Source organism: Zootoca vivipara, chromosome Z1, assembly GCF_965207765.1.
Source record: "Zootoca vivipara chromosome Z1, rZooViv2.hap1.1, whole genome shotgun sequence".
Taxonomy (NCBI): domain Eukaryota; kingdom Metazoa; phylum Chordata; class Lepidosauria; order Squamata; family Lacertidae; genus Zootoca; species Zootoca vivipara.
This window is the reverse complement of record NC_142583.1, coordinates 57,311,838-57,332,339: the sequence shown is the minus strand read 5'-3', so window position 1 is coordinate 57,332,339 and position 20,502 is coordinate 57,311,838. Positions and strand designations below refer to the sequence as shown.

At 44.2% G+C, this 20,502-nt stretch overlaps 1 protein-coding gene and 1 long non-coding RNA gene across 12 annotated transcripts in view; one reads left to right on the top strand and one right to left on the bottom strand.

Moving 5' to 3' along the window:
* The window catches only part of PDLIM5 (PDZ and LIM domain 5), a 138,985-nt gene that overhangs the window by 2,500 nt on the left and 115,983 nt on the right, over positions 1–20,502 (top strand). For 4 of the 11 annotated variants that reach the window (XM_035112566.3, XM_088660503.1, XM_035112570.3 and 1 more), the window contains exons 1-2: positions 8,475–8,586; positions 14,739–14,875. In XM_035112566.3, coding sequence (XP_034968457.3) covers positions 14,780–14,875 — 96 coding nt within the window. In that variant the 5' untranslated portion in view covers positions 8,475–8,586; positions 14,739–14,779. Of the gene's footprint in view, positions 1–8,474; positions 8,974–9,098; positions 9,901–10,160; positions 10,570–13,388; positions 13,482–14,025; positions 14,327–14,738; positions 14,876–20,502 lie in introns of those variants that run through there. The other 7 variants (XM_088660500.1, XM_060278451.2, XM_088660496.1 and 4 more) reach the window with 7 other exon arrangements.
* LOC148687388 (uncharacterized) lies at positions 1,843–8,423 on the bottom strand. Its single transcript, XR_015947795.1, has 3 exons — positions 8,254–8,423; positions 4,926–5,088; positions 1,843–3,545 (listed from the first exon to the last, which is right to left on the bottom strand). It is a non-coding gene; the product is annotated as an uncharacterized LOC148687388 (long non-coding RNA).

The window sequence follows — 20,502 nt, the reverse complement described above, 5'->3', positions numbered from 1 at the left end:
AGGGGTTTGGGGCACACTATGTACTGACGCTGGTGGGCTTGAGCTCACCCTGCAATCTGAGATAATTGCATGACCTAGATATGGTGCCAAAAAAGAAAAGAACCAGATCATAATGTCATCCTTTTGGCAGCATGATAATTTATTTTAATGCTAAGAGGGCATGTGGAGGGTGTGCTGGGGGGGCCTATAAAGGGGGCATTTCAGGTGTAGAAAGAGACATGAGGGAGATACTGTACATACAGACAAACCTTTAAACAGGACTTGCTGCTTGGTGGTTTCTCCTGCCTTTGGTGAGCTGGGCTTCCCTCTCCATTGCCCTTCTAATACACCTTAAACAGACATGGCTTCCCCCCAAGAATCCTGGGAACTGTAGTTTGTTAAGGGTGCTGAGAGTTGCTAGGAGATCCCTATTCCCCACTCAGAGCTACTGTTCCCAGAGTTCCCTGTGGAGAGAGACTGGTTGTTAAATCACTCTGGGAACTGTAGCTCCGTGAGGGGAACAGGGGGCTCCTAACAACCCGCAGCACCCGTAACAAACTACAGTTCCCAGGATTCCCTTGAAGAAGCCACAACTGCTAAAGTGGTATAACAGTGGTTTACATGTAAGGCATACCCTCCGACATTTCTCCGATGAAAATAGGCATGTCCCATTCCATAATGATAATTTTACTATTTATACCCTTCCCTTCTGACTGGGTTGCCCCAGCCACTCTGGGCAGCTTCCAACATATATAAAAACACAACAAAACATTAAGCATTTTTAAAAAACCTTCCCTATACGGGATTGCCTTCAGATAGCTCGGGGATCAGATAACTCCATGCCCTGCAACATTTCTCCAAAGAAAATAGGGACATCCTAAGGAAAAGTGAGGCATTCCGGAATCAAACCAGAAACCGGGACGGCTTCTCTAAATCAGGAATGTCCCTGGAAAATAGGGACACTTGGAGGGTCTGGGTCTGGTAAGGTGGTCTGAGTCTGCACACAATGCAATATTCTCTCTCTGCAAAGCACAGGAATCATTAGAAATCTCCCCAACAAGGAAAAACAAAACTTGCAAGCAATATATTAGACAAGGCATTTAAATTATCTGCTTTTCGAAATGCTAATGCAAATTGTTACCAATTCTATTTTATTTGAATTTGCATGTGGCATTTGAGTAATGCAAATGAGTCTCTGCCAGGCTCTGTGCTTGCAACCATCTTCAATGATACGAAAGGGGCAGCAAGCACCTCCTCAGTTGCTTCAAAGCACATAACTTTAGTCATCACTATTATGTTGGCTGGGAAAATAAAATTCCCCTTCCCCATTTTTTTTCCTGGCACGACTAGCATTCAACTTACCTGGATGCATTCCCTTCTGGGCGTTTTTCATCACTATTTCAGTCTCGGCTGTTATCCATTAGCTACATGTGCTTTCTTTGAGCTAGACACATCAGTCCAATGAAGGCTTCACTTTCTGCTGACGATGCACAGATCAATTTTACTGCAAACATGGTATTTAGCCACCAAGGCAATGGGTGTTTTGATTAACAGTCTAGCTAGGGAAACCGATTTAATCTAGGTGTTTATGTTCAGTTCAAGATTTTTGGGTGGGTGGGTGGGGAGGGATTGAAGCAGCCTAACAATGTTAAGCATTTCACACATAAAAATGTAGGCCATTTCTCTTCCCAGCTCTTGTCAGCTGAAGTTTTATTTACTGTGGGAATGTAGATTTCAGCCCTTCTCATCTCACACCAGTGAGTTCAATAGCCACAAGGGCTGTGACTGTTTAGAATTACCCCCCTCTTTTATTTCTGCAATAAAAAAATGTCCAAAATGAGACAAAATAGACAAGACTTATTTGGTTTTAAGGTTGTTCTTTTTTAAAAAAGATGTGTTTATTGAGTTTTGTAAAACAGCAGCTACTAACAAGACAAACAGTAAAGAAATGAAGAACGTGATTACACATGATTGCAGTTAGACTAAAATAAACAGAAGGTTCAGGACACTTGTTGACATTTTAATGAAATAGATTCTGCAAAGGGGCATTTTGGACATCTGGGTCCCATATTGATAAGGTAGCCTTGCCATACATGGGTATGTGTCACTGGGGGCCCACAAAGCATATAAGCAGAGACCATACAACATCAAAACTGTCTCATTTTGTAGCCCCTCTTAGAACCCTCCTGTGATAGGTTAAATACTCAGACAAGGCAATTTCCCACATCCTCTCAAACCACCCACCTCTAGAGGGACCCAATGCAGACTTCCAACATCTGGCAATTTCAAGTCTGGCTACAGACAGCAGCAAAGCTAGCAGGTCCTTGTGAACCAGGGTGGGATTTAAATTGCTTTCAATGGCCAGCATCCGGGGTTAGAAATTGGGTTGCAGTCAATGGACTAGGGAGACTAGGCTAGTCCCCTAAAGGGTCCAAGAACCCTCCTGCCACCTTCCCAAAGCCCACCTAGCACTGGGAAGGACACAGCAGGGCTCCAGCTGTCAGGGGCTTGGTGCCTCCTTTCCAAACCTTGGGAAGGTTTTGCCTGGCTTAGGAAGGTGTGATGCTCATGCGCAGGATGCTGGAATATCACACACATGACATCTCCTCCCTCCCCTCCCCCAAAAAATTCCCTTGTAAACTGGGGGCTCTGGCCCTAACTGTTCCTCTATGAAAAAATTCACTGCATGGCACTGAAACATACACCTATTCAGCTACGTTTGTATGGAGATAAGTTACAGATCAGTCTGCAATTTGGCTCTGTGTGTGTGTCATGTTCCTAGTTCAACAGTATGAGCAAGCAAGCAAGCCACAAAACCAATTATGAGTACCAATAGCCTAAAATTGCAGTCAGATATCAACAGAGGGGAGGTGCACCTTTCCCTTGTGTAAGGCATTTATCATACCTGCTGGCTGTTGTGGTCTAAAATCCAATGCATTCACTAGTTGCCAAGCCCAGTTATTTTCATGCTGCTGCTTGCTAATGCCTCTTCGCTGCCCCCAGGAAAGATGCTCCTCCTTTACCACCATAGCATTAGCCTAATTATCTATTATTTCTAAGCCTATCTGTCATCATAGATAGATCCGGACAAACAGATAATTATATAGTATGTGATTTTTAAAAAGTTCCATCAGCAAAATAATGGCAGTATATATACCAATCAAATGAATTATTGTTGTTGCTGTTTCTTACATTTTGTTTAGTCGTTTAGTCGTGTCCGATTCTTCGTGACCCCATGGACCAGAGCACACCAGGCACTCCTGTCTTCCACTGCCTCCCACAGTTTGGTCAAACTCATGTTCGTAGCTTTGAGAACACTGTCCAACCATCTCGTCCTCTGCCGTCCCCTTCTCCTTGTGGCCTCAATCTTTCCCAACATCAGGGACTTTTCCAGGGAGTCTTCTCTTCTCATGAGGTGGCCCAAGTATTGGCGCCTCAGCTTCAGGATCTGTCCTTCCAGTGAGCACTCAGAGCTGATTTCCTTCAGAATGGATAGGTTTGATCTTCGTGCAGTTTATGGGACTCTCAAGAGTCTCCTCCAGCACCATAATTCAAAAGCATCAATTCTAAATGAATTAGGTAATTGAATAATAAACAAACATTTTGCTAAAGGACCAACTGGAACATTTAGTCACTGACCTGCAAGGGTTGCCACACTATGTGCACATGCGCATAGCAATCGGGAACATGCTGTACCAAACCATTCCTTCTTAACCAGCTTGACAGCTACCTGCCCTTTAAAAATGAAGCAGTACATTCACTCCTTGTTGCTAAGGCAATGGAATTAAATAGAGCAACTTGGCTTTAGTTTTAGAAAGAGAACGGCTGACGGATACACTTTCCCTCTCATTGCATGTAAGGCCTTGTTGGGATAAACTAGCCTATGTTTCAAACCTCATGAGTGAGACCTGATCAAAATAAATGAATTGAACAAACAACATCCCTGATTGGCATGAATAATAATAAATAACTGACACTGGAGAAAGATTTCCTGACCAGATTCACTTTTATACATTTCAATATATTCATAAGTACAAAATCCCTCCTTTATTCCAAATCTGCTTTTCAGATACAAACATGCGAATTTCCCTGCTCACATTTAAGTAAAGGTAAGCGTTTCTAGGCCTAAGGGATATATTTAAGCACATGCTTATCCTTCCTACTGAAATCTGCATGTTTTTACTCAGTGCTCACATGCATGTTTGCTCAGAAGTAAGTCCTATTCCATTCAGTGGGGCTTACTCTCAAGTAAAAATGCAAAGGGTGCAGTCTTAAATACAGTTAAGTTTATAGTTATAGTTAGTTATCATAGTTATAGTTATCATAGTTTGGCTGAATTGTACCTTTGCTTTCCTGTTTTTTATCACTGCCTTCTTATAAACAAATTTAGCTGTAAAACTAAAAGTATGAAAAACTCTTTACCAAGCAATTTAAGTCATTAAGGAGGGACAGCCGATAGGACACACAATCACCACCAGTATTCAAAAAACAACCACTGTACTAAATTCCAGTGATTCCAATTCAGTGGAGGCAGTTGCACATTAGGTTAGAACCAATTCTGGCAGCCTGCGAGAACAACATACATTCTGTGAACAGGATAGCCGTTCTTAACATTAAGTCGGCCAGCCTCCCAGATCCAATGGTGCAGCTTGCACCATCAGAAGTGAGAAGTGTTACAGTTTCCCTTGCACTGTTGCTTGCACAATGAAAACCGCTTTTGCGACACCACCGACTCTCCTACTTTGTGTCCTAACATTGCTTTGGATTTCACCCATTGCTTTTGTCCCCTTCACACCGATTATTGTTAGTGATACTGTTCTGGAAGAGTACTATTGTTTTGTCACGGAATAAAGAAATGGGGAAGCTCACAAATTGTGTTGCCAGGCTGAAGAGTTAACCTTACAGTCAAATCACAGTCATGTTTAGTGTTAATTGTAAATACAAACCTGCATGGGTTTTGATATCTCCAGGGGAGGCTTTTCTCTTGATCCCACCACTCTCACAGGTATGCTTGGTAGGGACGCAGGAGAAGGCTTTCTCGGTTGTTGCTCCTAGACTTTGGAACTCCCTTCCTAGAGAAATTAGACTGGCTCCCTCTTTGTTCTCCTTCTGCAAGGAAGTTAAGACAGGCTTTGTGGAATTGAGAGTTTTTAAGGAAAGGACTAGTGCTGTAATACTGCTATTTTAATGACCTGTAAGTTTTAAATATATCTTTTAAATATATATATATTTATTTATTTATTCTATTCATCTTTAATTGGTTTTTTCAAAAATTATGGCTCCCCACCCCAATGTTTTTAACTGTTTCTATTTTAGTTGTAAGGGAAGAAGGCATGATGATGATGATGATGATGATGCACAATGCAAGTTTCCATGCAGCTCCATTCAAACTGGCTGAATGAAATAGCATGTAAGGCATGTTCAGATAGCAGTTTTCTGTGCTCCTGATTAGACCTTTAAGCCTATAACTGGAAGCGTAGGGTGTGCTCCACCAAGGGAATTAAAGGATCTTGTTTCACTCACAATGGGAGACCAGTCATGCAAACTACACAGCCCACCTTGGTACTATGTTGGTGTCAGTCAGCCATGGAGACTGGCGGGGGTCTAGGGTCCTCTGAAGCAGAGAGATAGCTTGCTTAATTACAACAGGCTGGTACATAAGACAATGGATTCCTTTCATTCAGCCAGGAGATGATGAATGCATGCATCACTGTGGGTGGTAAGGAAAGGCTGACATGACCAAGCATGCTGGAAACAGGAGTTATTTTTCAAGCATGGCAATCTAGTCTGGTACAAAGTCAAACAAGGCATCAGTCAGCAGATTCAGGACCAGGCCTGCAATTCTAGAGCATTGTAACGGGCAGGTAGGAGAAACTGCTGTAAACACACTTGGTTAATCAAGAGCAAATGCATTGTGTTTATCATCCATTCATTTTCACCCCACCTTTCCTCCAAGGAGCTCACAACATGACCCGTCCCTTTTATTTTAACAATATATCCCTGTAAAGTAGGTTGGGCTGTGAGATAACAAATGGCACAAGGCGAGCTTCATATCTGAATGGGGATGTAACGCTGGGTGTTTTCTGCCCAAGTCCAACGTGTTAACATCCTGACTCTACATCACATCATTCGTAACCATTTACAATAGTCTAAAAACAAAAGGCAAGGCAACAGCATGTTATTATTAGACCCAGCCTGTCCAGAATGCTTTGCCTTAAGAAAGCCCCATTCTTCCTTTTTCAGAGCAAGACAGGATGGAGGAAGAGCCTCTTGAGAGGCTTCTCTGGACCTGCTTGCGCTAATAGTGAGCAAAAGGAGTGGGGACAGCAAGTGCCAGTTCACACACACACACACACACACACACACACACACACTCAATCTGAGACAATTGTCTCAAATCATGTTTGGACTGATTCTGACGGAGCTGAACATTGGGCACATGCAGTTTCAATAATCAATTTTGTTTCGTGGTGTGATATCCATTCTTCCATTTCAAAATGTGTGAAGCTTTATTGTTTAGGTGTATGAATGCTATTGTGCATTTTATTATCCATTGAATTCAAAGGCTACCATCTCTGTTGAATTCTGTTGATTTTAGTGGGGAATAGAATCAAGACTTAACTAGCCCAAGCCCCTACAATGCAGAACTCACAACAAGATCATACCAAGGAAGAAGAGTGCACTATTTCTTATGCACTTATTTTCCACAGTCAGACAGCTGTTACCACCAGAAAGCTCTTCTAGATATTTAGTCAGAATCTCCTTTCTTGCAAGTTGAATCAGTTGGTTTGGGTCCTACTCTCTGAAGCAGGAAAACAAGCTTGCTCCATCCTCCACAAGACAGCCCTTTAGATATTTGAAAATGGCTATCCTATCTCCTCTTAGTCTCCTCTTTACCAGGCCAAACACACCCAATTCTCTTTTATGCTTGGTTTCCAAACCCTTGACCATTTTGATCACCCTCCTCTGCACACGTTCCAGCTTGTCAATATCCTTCTGGACATAGTATTTCAGGTATGTTCTGACCAAGGCAGAACAGAGCAGGACTATTATTCCTTTCCTTGATCTGGAGAAGTGCCCTGTCCCATACTGCTTTTAATGGGTCTGATTCCCTAATAAATTGCACCTAGAATTGCTATAGGGCTGACCTGCTCTTATGTTTACTTGGGCATGAACTCCTCAAAATTCAACGTGATCTACCCGGATGGCCCATCGCATTCCTCCGCCTGAGGCAAGGCAGGAAGGTGCTCACATCACACAGCCCAGCCTACCCTGCTACCCGACCCCCAGCCTTGCTTACCAGGGCAGCTGTGGCTTCCAGCGAGATCACAAGGCGGTTTTGTAGGGCTCTTGCAAGATCTCACTGGAACCCAGAAACCACCACAGTCGCTTGCAGGGCACCCCTTCAAGGCACACCCCGCATGGATTACCCCATCCAGGGCCGGTGCTAGGGTTTTTTGCACCCTAGGCGAGATCACCTTCTGCCCCCCCCCCAAATTTCCCAGAGTTGAAAAAATAAAAGTGGAATAAAAAATAAAATATAGAAAATAGAAAAAAATTAAAAAGTAGAAAAAATAAAAAATAAAAATTAAATAAAAAAAATAAAGAGAGTTCCTTGGCTGAAAGGCGGGCGAGGCGGCCCCAGGCTCGCACACCCCACGTGCCTCTGGAGAGCGGCCTGAAGCCGCTTGACAGCTGAGGGCACGGAGGAGGAAGCCCCAGGCTCACGCTCCCTGCACGCTTCCGGAGCTTCGCGCGGGGAGTGGGAGCCTGGGGCCGCCTCCGCCAAACAGCTGAAAGGCGGGTGAGGCGGCCCCAGGCTCACGCTCCCCGTGTGCCTCCAGAGAGTGGCCTGAAGCTGTTCAACAGCTGAGGGCGCTGAGGAGGCAGCCCCAGACTCGCGCTCCCCGCGCGCCTCCAGAGAACGGCCTGAAGCCGCTCAACAGCTGAGGGCGCGGAGGAGGCAGCACCGGGGAGCGGCGGCGGGCAGGCCGGCCAGTGCCCCCTCCATTTTGGCGCCCTAGGCAGCTGCCTAGTTCGCCTTAATGGATGTGCCGGCAGCCCCGATCCCATCCTGGGACTTTCCTCCTTTAGAAGTAATTATAGAATTACACCGCCTTAAGTACGTGCGCTACACTGGCTAATAATAGGGCCTGGGCGCGCTTCATTTTAAGTGGACCGTGCTTAAAAGTTGTTATTTATTTAAGGGAGACCGTAGCCTTACGTATACAGTACTGTACTATGCTAGCGTCAATTACTTCCGAAGAACCGTACGTTAGAGAGAGAGAGAGAGGAGTCCTGAGTCCTGGCTGTTCAGCTAGTTCTGCTGGAGCTCGGCATCCCTGCGCCGGGTCCCGGTCTCCCCGCCCCCCTCCGGGCGTTGCGCGTCGCGCGGCTTCCCTCCCCTCTCAGCTGGCGAGAGAGCCTCGCCGTCCCTCCTGAGCCGGGGAGGGGAGGAGCGACGCGAAAAGGGGCGGAAGTGCAAACAAGAGCCCGAGGAGAGCGAGCGAGCTTCGGCTTGCTGCCTGCTCTCACACGCTCGCGAGTTTGCTGGGAGCGCCTGCGCGTCGTCGGTGTGCTGCTGCCTGTGCGCCTCGGAACTTGGAAGTGAGTGGAAGGCTTTTGTTTTTTGCGCGGGAGGGAGTGGAAAAGCGGGCTTTTGCCGGAGGGGCCACCGCGCCGCGCGAGGTAAAGGGTGAGGAGGAGGCTCCCTTGCAAAACAGCAGCGCGCCGGCCGAGGGGAGCGCGCGGGGAAGCCCTTCGCGTAGCAAAGGAGGGCGGCGGCGGCGGCGGCAGAGACTGCGGAAGAGGAGACCGACGCCTTTGCCCAGGGCGTGGGGAGAGGCGGGGGGCTGCTCCTCTTTCCCTTGGCGGTGCCGGCTCACTTGGAGCCGTGAGGAAGTGAGAGAAGCCAGCCGCGAAGGAGACCTGTGTCGGTAGCAAAGTGCGCACAGAGGAAGGGAATAAAAGGGAGGGGAGAGTTCAGCGAACGAGGTTTGAGCACCGGGCGGCAGCCCTTTTAGTCCGGAATAGAAGACATTCAGAACTTTCTTAGTTCTTATTTCCCTTTCTAGTTTCACCCATCCAATATCCCGGCTCTTTTGTTGTTGTCCTTTCAGAGAGGCGTATTCCTGTCCGTGGCACTGGGGTGAAGTCTCAAGAGTGTGTGTCAGTCTGCCTCTCCCCTCACCCCCCTTTCAAAGACCTGTGATCGAGTAAAGGGGAAGTGATCAGCCAGCTATAATCTTGTTTGTTTAGGTGCCTGCGCTGCCTCTCCTTGGGGTCCCTTTCCCCAGCTTCACTTCCCCTTTAAAAAAGAAAACCACATTTCATCAGCAAGACTTTAGCTAGCCGTTCCTGCAGCCTGCTAACAAACCTGTAATCCGGACGTGGCAAAAGACAGCATGAAGGGGGGGGTGAACACATTCAAGGCAGGGCAGGTTGAAGGGTGTGGGGTTGTTTGATGGCTCTGTTTTTCTGGCCGTTGTCAGGGCTTTGGTAACTAGGCTGCAGCCAAATAGAAAAAGTAGAAGTCCCCTGTGTGTGCGCACATACATGCACACCCCCGCACACATGGTATATGGTTAGTGTGGCTTGACTTTTAAAAGTAGGGCTTTTTGTTTTTTTGTTTTGGTGCCCTGTAGCTGCCACATTTTGTGGTATGCTTAAAAATATAATGCAGTGTAGCAACCTGTTCCCTGCTAGTTTAACTATACAATCTTCATGGGAACAGATGCCCATCTGAGACTTTAGGGAGCAATGAGATGCAACTTAAACATTCCAAAAATGTTGCGTTGGCAACTTTAGCCAAGTCCGAGGCTTTAAAATGTCAAAATGAGCATCTAAAGTCTCTAGAGAGAAAACGATTGCTGCTTCAATGAAACATGGAGGTGAAACTGAGATAGCAGATGATGGCGCTAAGTGAGTCTTTAATACGTGTGTTCTGCATACATTAAACCAGATAACTACCACCATTAATGAATTAATTTCCAGAATATGACAGCCTCAAGTATAGACATAAAAGGTAAAGGGGCCCCTGACCATCAGGTCCAGTCGTGTCCGACTCTGGGGTTGCGGCGCTCATCTCGCTCTATAGGCCAAGGGAGCCGGCGTTTGTCCGCAGACAGCTTTCAGGTCATGTGGCCAGCATGACAAAACTGCTTCTGGTGAACCAGAGCAGCACATGGAAACGCCGTTTACCTTCCTGCCGGAGCGGTCCCTATTTATCTACTTGCACTTTGATGTGCTTTCAAACTGCTAGGTGGGCAGGAGCTGGGACCAAACAACGGGAGCTCACCCCGTTGCAGGGATTCAAACCGCCGACCTTCTGATCAGCAAGCCCTAGACTCTGTGGTTTAACCCACAGCGCCACCTGGGTCCCTCAAGTATAGACATACCGTGTATTAATTGCAGAAAAGGGCAATGAGCATGTTCTATGAGCAGTTGCCAGTGGAGGTTAAAGCACATTGCTAACCTCTGGCATTCTGTGCTTTGAACTCCTGCCTGTAGCAGTGGGTTTCAGGTTTGTTTTTGGGACTGGCAGAGAAAGAGAAAGCTTTTTTGCAGTGGTAAGGCTCTCTCTTGAAGGAGGTGAGATACTGGTAGTCTTTCAATTTGACAGCCACTTGAAGGATGCTGGTTCAACTATGCGCTCGTGTATTTCGTATTTTGCCTTGGTACATTGTGTCCCCAACCCCTGCTTTGAGAAACTTTAATATGAATGGTTGTGGTATGCTAAACCATATTTGGGCAACTTTGTCAATGCCCCATTAAAAAAATGCTACTGGTTTTGTAGTTTTTCCACCCCACCCCACAGCAGTAAATATTATTCAAGGAAATAAGAAGTATCCTTTATAACACTCCCCAAATCATTTGGGGTAAATGTAGTTCCACATACCGTAAATACTAGGTAACTTTAGTATCTTTCCATACCATGCTTTGGTTTCGTTTTACAGTCTGTGCAGCCTCTCAGGCTTTCCAAATTGATGGGAATGGATAACAGCTTCTACCTAAGGCTCAGTTACAATATTTTATCTCATGTGGTGCTGAAACACTTCACTTGAACTTTGAACAGCAGTAACAAATCTACCATTAAAAAAAATGCCTTAGGCTTCATATGCAAATATTTCGCTTGCAAAATGTTGGTTTGTGTTATGTAACTTCTGCTAGCTGCTACTATGTGTGCTTTGAGAGTTAGGTAGAAGATTTCAAGGGCTGCTTTTTTTTTACTGCATTAACTTTAACACTTGCTGTAACTGTATGGTAGTGTTCATACGTACGTATTTTTAAATTCATAAAGTCTGAGAAACCCTTTTTAAAGTGAAAAATGGTGTAATTATTGTTCATTTTCAGAATGTATTGTTTTATTGATTCCTTTTATGCAGTTTTAAAAGGAAGTTGCTTTGAATATTGATCTATAACTTGATTGGTTGTTTAATAACAATAACACTAAATTCAGAGAGCTGCAGATATTTCACAGCAAGAAAGCCAGTGATTAAGCATTCATAATTATTTACTATCTGAACCTGATATGTGCTTAGGTACGTGCGTATATGTGCAGACCCCAATTCCACGTTTTACATCCTTTCGGCCTGAGCTTAGGGTAACAATTGAATAATGCTTGTGATCTGTAATTATTGTGTAACACTTAATGCAGTTCTTTATTCTTTCATCCGCGCTCAGATGTTTCCTTTTGCTCACCTTAAGGCAGTAGAGATAGAACCCTTCCTTATCTTGGGGTGACAGTAGATATTTGGCTTAATCCTCCATGGTTTGACTGAAAACAAATACAGTAAGTGGCATTCAAGACTTTGGAGAAGCTAGACTGCAGAGGTCCCATCTTGATGACTTGAGGGTGGTTGCAGAGTAGGAGGAAATAGGACACCCGCAACCTAGAATCCTTTATGTGTCATATTTTCAGTTCTATTCTCTTGCGCCTGTGAAGCATTTTTCCTTCAGAAGAGAGAGACTGAGGCAACACCTAGGGCTGAGTTCTGAGTGGACTCAGCCATGGTTTCTATTATTTTTGGAACCGGGCTGAGCAGGATTCATGTATGGCATTTTTCAGTGTGTACACAAAGCATCTTGCATGCAAACCTAAACACCATATGTGTAACATAGGAAGCTTGCTAGGAGTACATTTTGCTAGCAAATTTAGACTTCTTCCTACGTGTGTGCATATATACAGTGGAACCTCGGTTTATGAACACCTCGGTTTATGAACACCTCGGTTTATGAACACCGCGGACCCATCTGGAACGGATTAATTCACTTTCCATTACTTTTAATGGGAAAGTTCGCTTCAGTTTATGAACGCTTCAGTTTATGAACAGACTTCCGGAACCAATTACACCCATGTTTCAGTTTATGAACGCTTCAGTTTAAGTACTTCACGGACCCGTCTGGAACGGATTAATCCACTTTCCATTACTTTCAATGGAAAAGTTCGCTTCAGTTTATGAACGGTTACTCCGCGGACCGTCTGGAATGGATTAATCCACGTTCCATTACTTTCAATGGGAAAGTTCGCTTCAGTTTATGAATGCTTCAGTTTATGAACAGACTTCCGGAACCAATTGTGTTCATAAACCGAGGTACCACTGTACTGTATAAAGGTAAAGGACCCCTGACAGTTAAGTCCAGTCACGAATGACTCTGGGGTTGCGGCGCTCATCTCGCTTTACTGTCCGAGGGAGCCGACGTTTGCATGCAGACAGTTTTTCCGGGTCATGTGGCCAGCATGACTAAGCTGCTTCTGGCAAACCAGAGCAGCACATGGAAACACTGTTTACCTTCCTGCTGTAGCGGTACCTATTTATCTACTTGCACTTTGACGTGCTTTCGAACTGGTAGGTTGGCAGGAGCTGGGACCGAACAACGGGAGCTCACCCCATTGCGGGGATTCAAATATGTATATGTATATGCAGTATTTTGTATCTAACCTTTAGCATAGGAGCTACACCTCTCCAGTCCCACCCATGCTTAGAATGAAAGAGGAAGCTTTTTGAGCAAAGATGGCTCACTATTCTATCAGTAATTCTGTGGTTCCCACCATTCTATTGGTATTGGCAACACAGAATAAGAACAAAACAGTAGAAGTGTAAAAAAGGCACCTAGAAAAGCACTAGCATTTACTTATTTTTATTTATTTATTAAATTTGTATACCGCCCTTCATAGGTGGATCTCGGGGCAGTTCACATCATAAAAATACAAAATCATAACAATACACATCACAAACACAATATATATAGTAAAAACAAGAAAAAATGAAACAATAACCCCCCCCACCTCCCACAAACACATTTAAAAGTATGTAGGCAGCGCATCAGCAAAATACTCGGGGGGGGGGGGAGCTCTCACTTTGTGCTAGCCTTGGAAGCACACAAGAAGATGTCTATCTCCAGGTGTTGAGGGCTGTCTGTCGCCACCCAGAAGCTCAGCAGAGAGAGAGAGAAGGACAGCACCCTTGAGACATTCTTTCTGTTTGTGAATGTCTTACAAAGTAAGCGCCCATTCCCTCTCCACCCTGAATCCTTTGCATGTGCTGGAATATGGATGTGAGGGGCTTGTTCCTTTAGTCTGTGGCACATGGAAGGTTCTGGGAAGGGGGAGAGAGAGAGAGAGATCCCCTTCGTGCTCATCTGTAAATGCAATTGACAGGAAAACATTCCTTGTTCGCTAGTGTCTAGGCAACCTGGATAGGGATACTACATTTGTGTAACCCTGTGTGAGGCACGCCTTCCTGCAACAGGATTTCAAAAGTGCAGCACCATTCCAGAGAAGTCCCTCTTTCCAACCTGGTGTAATGTAGACTACAAATTTGTAGGTTCCCAGAGCAAGACCTCTGAAGACCTTGGTGAGGAAGTGGTGTTCCATAAGGTACTAGTCTTAGGGCAGGCTTCCTCAAACTCGGCCCTCCGGATGTTTTGAGACTACAATTCCCATCATCCTTGACCACTGGTCCTAGCTAGGGATCATGGGAGTTGTAGGCCAAAAATATCTGGAGGGCTGAGTTTGAGGAAGCCTGTCTTAGGGATTTTAGAGAGAATTGGTAGCTACAGCAACATTTCAGACACCACCATAACATTGTTCTCTGTGACTGCGCAACCATCAGTTACGTGGTAGTAGCCAAACAGTCTCTTAAGAGAAGTTGAGTTAGAATTCATTGTGGTGATCCAAGCAGGATTGCAAATTCCCTGTCATGCAGGAAGTGGTACAGCTGGACGACCAGCCAAAGCTAGCAAAAAGCACTCCTGGCATAGATGCAACCAGCATATGAAGAACACGAGGCGTACTTCCAAGCTGCAAGGTCTATTTTTAGGCTGATATTTGCCCTGTCCAAAATTGGCAAGTACTCATCTCCTTATTTTACTAACATCAATGTTTCTCTTACAAAGGCTCTAGTTAATTGGTTAGTCACCTTTTGCAGGGTGATTTGCATCAGAACGTTTTCTGAGGCCCTGAAGTATGGTCTACTTCAGCTTGCTTGTTTTGCTTGTATTTAGTAAATGAAGCTAAAAGCTTTGAAACTTCCAAGCTCGCCTAGTATCTGTTTGCAGTGCTGCATCTATTTATTGTTACTATTGACCTTATGAAATAATCGACCCCCCCCCCCGAAAATTCACAGGCAGGGCTTTGAACGTTGATGACTCTCCTCTTAGAGACTTCAAAATGTTAATATCTGAAGGCCATATTGCAATTGTTCTTTGGGTGTGAGTTTCTTCAACTTTCCAAATAATCTTTTAAAACTTCCTTACAGGCATTCATTCTCTGGAATTTAGACCTTGACTTCCAGACGCCATGAACAACTACAGCGTTTCTTTGGTTGGTCCAGCCCCCTGGGGTTTCAGGCTTCAAGGTGGCAAAGACTTCAACATGCCCCTAACCATCTCTCGGGTGAGCCTATTTTGCCTTTTTTAAAACCATTTTATGTCAAAATCTGCTGTGACATGTGCCACTTGAAATGAGTGAAAAGGAATATTTTGGTAACATTATGTGCCTGCTGAATGAAGAGGCATTCAATTCAGTTGGGTGCAATTTGGGCATTCGTTTTGTTTTTAAGAGAAGTAGCAGTGCCCCATCTTAGAAGTGGTGGTAATGGCCTTCAAAAGTTTGTTATCTGACATAGCCACTAATTAAAAGAGTATTTCCTGTCCTTTTGTGTTTGTATCAAAATTAGTATTTTGCTTGTGTTCTTGCTTTTTATCAGTTGTTTGTTCATCTGAGTTACGACATGATAGGAGACTACACTTGAATGTATTAATTGTGATAGACATTCTGGTTATAATATGGCGAAAAGCAACAGCCAGAACCAAATCCACTTTCCCTTGCTTTAGTGTAAGTGAGATGTGGAGAGACAGTGCTGTGGGACTTAATTTAGGACTGGGGATTGTTAAAATGCCCAGGTCTTCTCGTACCCATCCTTTGGTAGGTAAAGGTAAAGGACCCCTGGATGGTTAAGTCCAGTCAAAGGTGTGACTATGGGGTTGCAGCATTCATCTCACTTCAGGCTCAGGGAGCCAGCATTTGCCCACAGACAGCTTTCCAGGTCATGTGGCCAGCATGACTAAACCACTTCTGGTGCAACAGAACACTGTGACGGAAGCCAGAGTGCACGGAAATGCCGTTTATCTTCCTGCCGCAGCGCTACCTATTTATCTACTTGCACTGGTGTAGTTTCAAACTGTTAGGTTGGCAGAAGCTGGGAACAGAGCAAAGGGAGCTCACCCCATCATGCAGACTTTCCGATTGGCAAGCCCAAGAGGCTCAGTGGTTTAGACCAGAGCACCACCAGCACCCCCCCATCCTTTGGTAAAAGTAGTCAACTGACTAGGAAAATGCTGTTGAATAATGTATATGTGCCCTGTGAAAGGTCAACCCTATGACTTCTTACCCAGAAAATAGTTTCCTGTTAACTATTCCAGACTAGAATACTTACTACTTTCTTTTGAAAAGGTAGCTCAAATTATTTAATATTTTATTTTATTTAGAAATATTTAAAAGGGCCCTTGTGTGTGGTGATGGTAGACAGAAATGCTTCCTGACCTTAAAAGATCAGAGAGAACAGGTGGATAGCACAGTCCAATAGCCTTCAATGTTTTTTAACCCTGGACCTTCCTTTAACCCAAGCATGCATTTGGGAACCCATGATGGTAATGTTTGTGGTAAGTCCTCATCCACCAGTTGAAGGCCAGTGGCATAGACAATGGAAAAACAAAGGAAATGGGCAATATAGCAGAAAAGAAATTCAAAGCAAGCAGTTTAAGAAAACACATTAGGGGAATCAACACTTGGGAAAATGTGTTCTGCAAAGCTGATTATGTTGAGGAGTTCTAAGCTGTCCTGGAGCCTCTAGGTTCGATCTATTTTGCAAATTTTCCTTTAAACAAGAAAAATGTGTATTACCTTACTCTTCATGCCATGCAGGGCTCCTCAATGTATCCTAGGGTAAATAAAGGGAATCTTTCTGCCACATTGTATTTCTTTCCTCTGCTTCCTTAAAATACCACATTTTTAAAATGTTCCAGCTAACACATTAATTCCCAATATATAACCCACTAGCATATTGTAACAGCAGTGCTGCCTTGGGCTCCTTTGCGAGGAAGGGTGGGATATAAATTTAATAATGCAAGTCTCCTGAAAGCAAATGCAATTTATGCATCATGTTCACGTGTGTGTGACAGGTCCTCAATGGATTGCATCCATATTAATAAGTCTGAACTAGGACTACAAATACATTACACACACACACACACACACACACACACACACACACAGAGTCCAAATGTAGACTAGAGTTAATGTCCAGTGTGTGTGCCTTTGTATGGCATGTTGGAATTAATGCACTTCATTCTGGTATGCTGATCAATTGCTCCTCTGATAGTATAAAGGAACTATGTTGTGTTATGGGTACATCAGAACAGGGTGTACAACACAGCACTCTTCCCTTCCCAGTAAAGCCAGAAGTGCTAGCTAATTAAATGTTGATAAAGAAATGCACAAACAAAGGAGCAGAGCTGTTTATGTGCCCTTTACCAAGGTCCTGCTGTCTTGTTGTGACCTTCTTGGGTTTGGGGGAAGTCATGCGTGCAATTCATTCTGTACTGCGAGAGCAAGTTATTTTTATGGCTTTGTATTGGGAGCTGGCATCCCCATACTGCTGCGTACAAAGGGAAGCTTTAAAATACTTTTCAACAGCACTTTTAAATGGTGGCTAAAAAGAAATTAGTTCCTAATGGATTTTATTATTAGCAAGAGTGTCCATAAAAGCAAATGTCATATTCAGTAAAGCACCAAGAGTTTCCTTCATAAAAACCGCTGCACTCACAGCTTCAGTAGAATTGGTAGCTGCCTGTTTTAAATGGAAAAAATGATTTCAACTTTCAAACGCCCAGTGAAGTAAGCTCAAGCGAGTGGAGAAGGCTTTGATCTGAGCTAATTGCAAGCTACGAAACTTTTAACAATTTGCCATTTTTACCTTCACGGTTGCCATAGCAAGCCTGCTATTTTCAACCTGGTTTATGGTGCTGGAAACTGGATTATAGGGAAGACCCATGGAATCAGATTTAATTTAGGGCAGCCTTTCCAAACCTGGTGCCCTCCAGATGTGACGGGCTATAATGACCATCATACCTGGCCATTGTTGTGTTGGCAGGGGCTGGTGGGAGATGCAGCCCCAAACATCTGGAGGGCACCATGTTGGGGAAAGCTCATTTAGTGACCAACTTCCTAGATGGAAGCAGTAAAGTAAAGGTAGTCAGTAAGGAAGAGAGGGAGAATTGGAAACCATTTAATGGGAGTAAAAAGTGGAAAGGGAACAAAATTGTTAACGGAATTAAAGGGTATTTCAGGAGTACCATTACATTAAATCAGCTTGTGTATAATGTCTCTTTAGATTAGGCATTTATTTATTTGGAGTATTTATGCCCACCTACTAAATGAAGTTGTCTAGGTGGCTTATGATATATAGCTTAAGATACAGCAACATAAACAAGAATTACTAGAGAAGTAACAAAAAGTCATGTGCGCCCCCCCCCCCCGGCCCTCAGTTATTCCAGTTGTCATTCTGCTTCTGAATCTCTGGAGCAGGTCTTGGAGGAAATGATCCAGACTCGGAAATGACAGCTGAAGTAGAAAGATGCTGGTCCCCTGCAGAGCAACCTCCTCACATGCACTGCTGCTGTTTTGCCTTGAGTTCCTGGCTCTGTAGGCAGATGCAAAACAGGAAGCTGCTTTATACTGAGTCAGAACATCAGTCCATCTAGCTCAGTGTTTCCCAACCAGTGTGCCTCCAGATGTTTTGGGACTACAACTCCCATCATCCCTAGCTAGCAAGACCAGTGGTCAGGAATGATGGGAGTTGTAGTCCCAAAACATCTGGAGGCACACTGGTTGGGAAACACTGATCTAGCTGACCATCGCCTGTACTGACTGACAGCAGCTCTCCAGGGCTTTAGGCAGGGGGCCTCTTCCAGCATTGCTAGGAATTGAATCTGGAACATGGAAGGTAGATGCTCTACCGCTGAGACAGATATTAGCAGAAGAAAGCTTCTGATCCTGTTCCATCTGCCATTCTCAAGACTGTGAAGGAGGTACAAATGTAAAAGGGCATGGGGGCAGTTTTGCTCCTAAGCTGAAAAACAAGCACAAGAACCTTAGCAAGTAGATGTAGTTTAAAAACACTATTGAGTGCTTCCAGCATAGTATTGTGTTCATTGTTTCGCAATGCTTTTTGTTTAGTAACAGGATGAATTTTTACGCTTGAGGAGTATGTATCAAATCTCCAAGGAGGCCTCTGAATCCCCCTTCTTTTGCTTGCTTTTCAGGGGGCATATGTCGGTACCCTCCCTATTATCATTAGTTGAGCATTCCTTTTCTCCAAAGAGAGCTGGTTCCTCTGTGAGTCTAGTGAACATACGTTCATGCAGCACAGTTGCTGGACTGGGATCAAATTATACCACCATAGGAAATGCAAACATTTTTTCTTGCTCGGCTTCATTCTTAAGTAGGTTGCAAATCTGGACTGCTTAAAATAAGAAACTTTCAGTTAAATGTCAAATGAAGATAAGTCATATAGGTTTAAGATGCCTTTCATATAAACTGAAATGCTCCGAAAGAAGCGTGACACAGATTCCTGGATCTGTCGTGCACTTCTCTCCCCTCCCTCCAATAGACTTGAATACTTATGTCCCCTTATGAAATATGTGTAGCAGTAAACTTTGTAGAGTTTGTTTGCTACGGTAGGAGTGACTACCTGTAAGCACAACCTAGTGGACAGAAAGCTTAATTTCACACCTGTAACAAAACAAATTGAACAAACGAGTGGAAACTTGCAGATGCGTCTGTTTACATAATATATTTGTATGTTTTGACCCCACCTCTCTCTCTCTGTCTTCCACTCTTCACACACAAACATGGTAGGTTTAGCCACTCAGTAGTTGTAAATGTGCTCTCCATACTTCACTCATATCTGCTGGACATTCCACTTATCCAGATAATAGGAACACTCAACTGGATGATGCTGTTAACCAGATGGAGAGGGGGAGAATAGTAGGGTGAGTGGCTTGTGGCTGCAGAGGAGATGGAAGGAAGGAAGGAAGGAAGGAAGGAAGGAAGGAAGGAAGGAAGGAAGGAAGGGGAAAGCTGCAGTGGGAGCTGGGAAAAGGCAGGGAAGCCTGATCACTTCTTAGATATTCATTTTTGCTGTGCTAAAAAGAAAATCCAAGCCAAGCAATGCTTGAACATTTAAATAGGTGGTGACTCCAAGCAGGTGTTCTGCAAGTATTGGCTGTGCTACTGAGTTCCCTGTTGGAAACTTGGAAATAGTGTACACTGAAGCTTGTTTGTATTGGGACCAGAGATAGGTTGGGCACATAGCAGCTCAAGAGATCATACTTCAGCTGAATAGTGGGTGGTACTACTCATTTGTCTGTATATCAATAGAGGGTTCTCAGTGGGAAAGCTTCTGAATGGACCTGGAACCTAATTTTCCCTGTGCAACCAGTTCCACACTAGTTTCAGGGGGGAAAGGACCTTTCTGGGCCGAAATGCTGGGGAGCACATGTGCCCTTTTCTTGTGCCTTTTGCTCTACATTATACTGCTTCTTACTATTTATCTACAATGCAAAATGTAGCATGAGAAACCATCCTAACTGAGTCTGTTTCTACATTATATTCATTTCAAAGAAAGAGCATTAACTGACAGGCAATAACAAAGAAGCAGATGGCTAGTTGCAAAACATCCAAAATGAGCCCTTGGGCAAGTTCCACACAAGTACATTCTGTTTAATGTAAACAAGGAAGAATTAGACTTTGTTTTTCTTATTTTCATACTGAACTCAGAGGGCTGGCTACTCCAGTCAGTGTCCCCACCATTTTGAAGAGTTATTTTTAGTTGAAACTGCTTTCTCATTATTCATTTGTTGATGGTTATCTTTAAGGGCATTGTGAGAAGAGACAGGGAGTTGAAAGGTTTGTTTGTTTTTCTTGGTTGAGTGCCAGGAGATAATATGGGTTCCTAACTT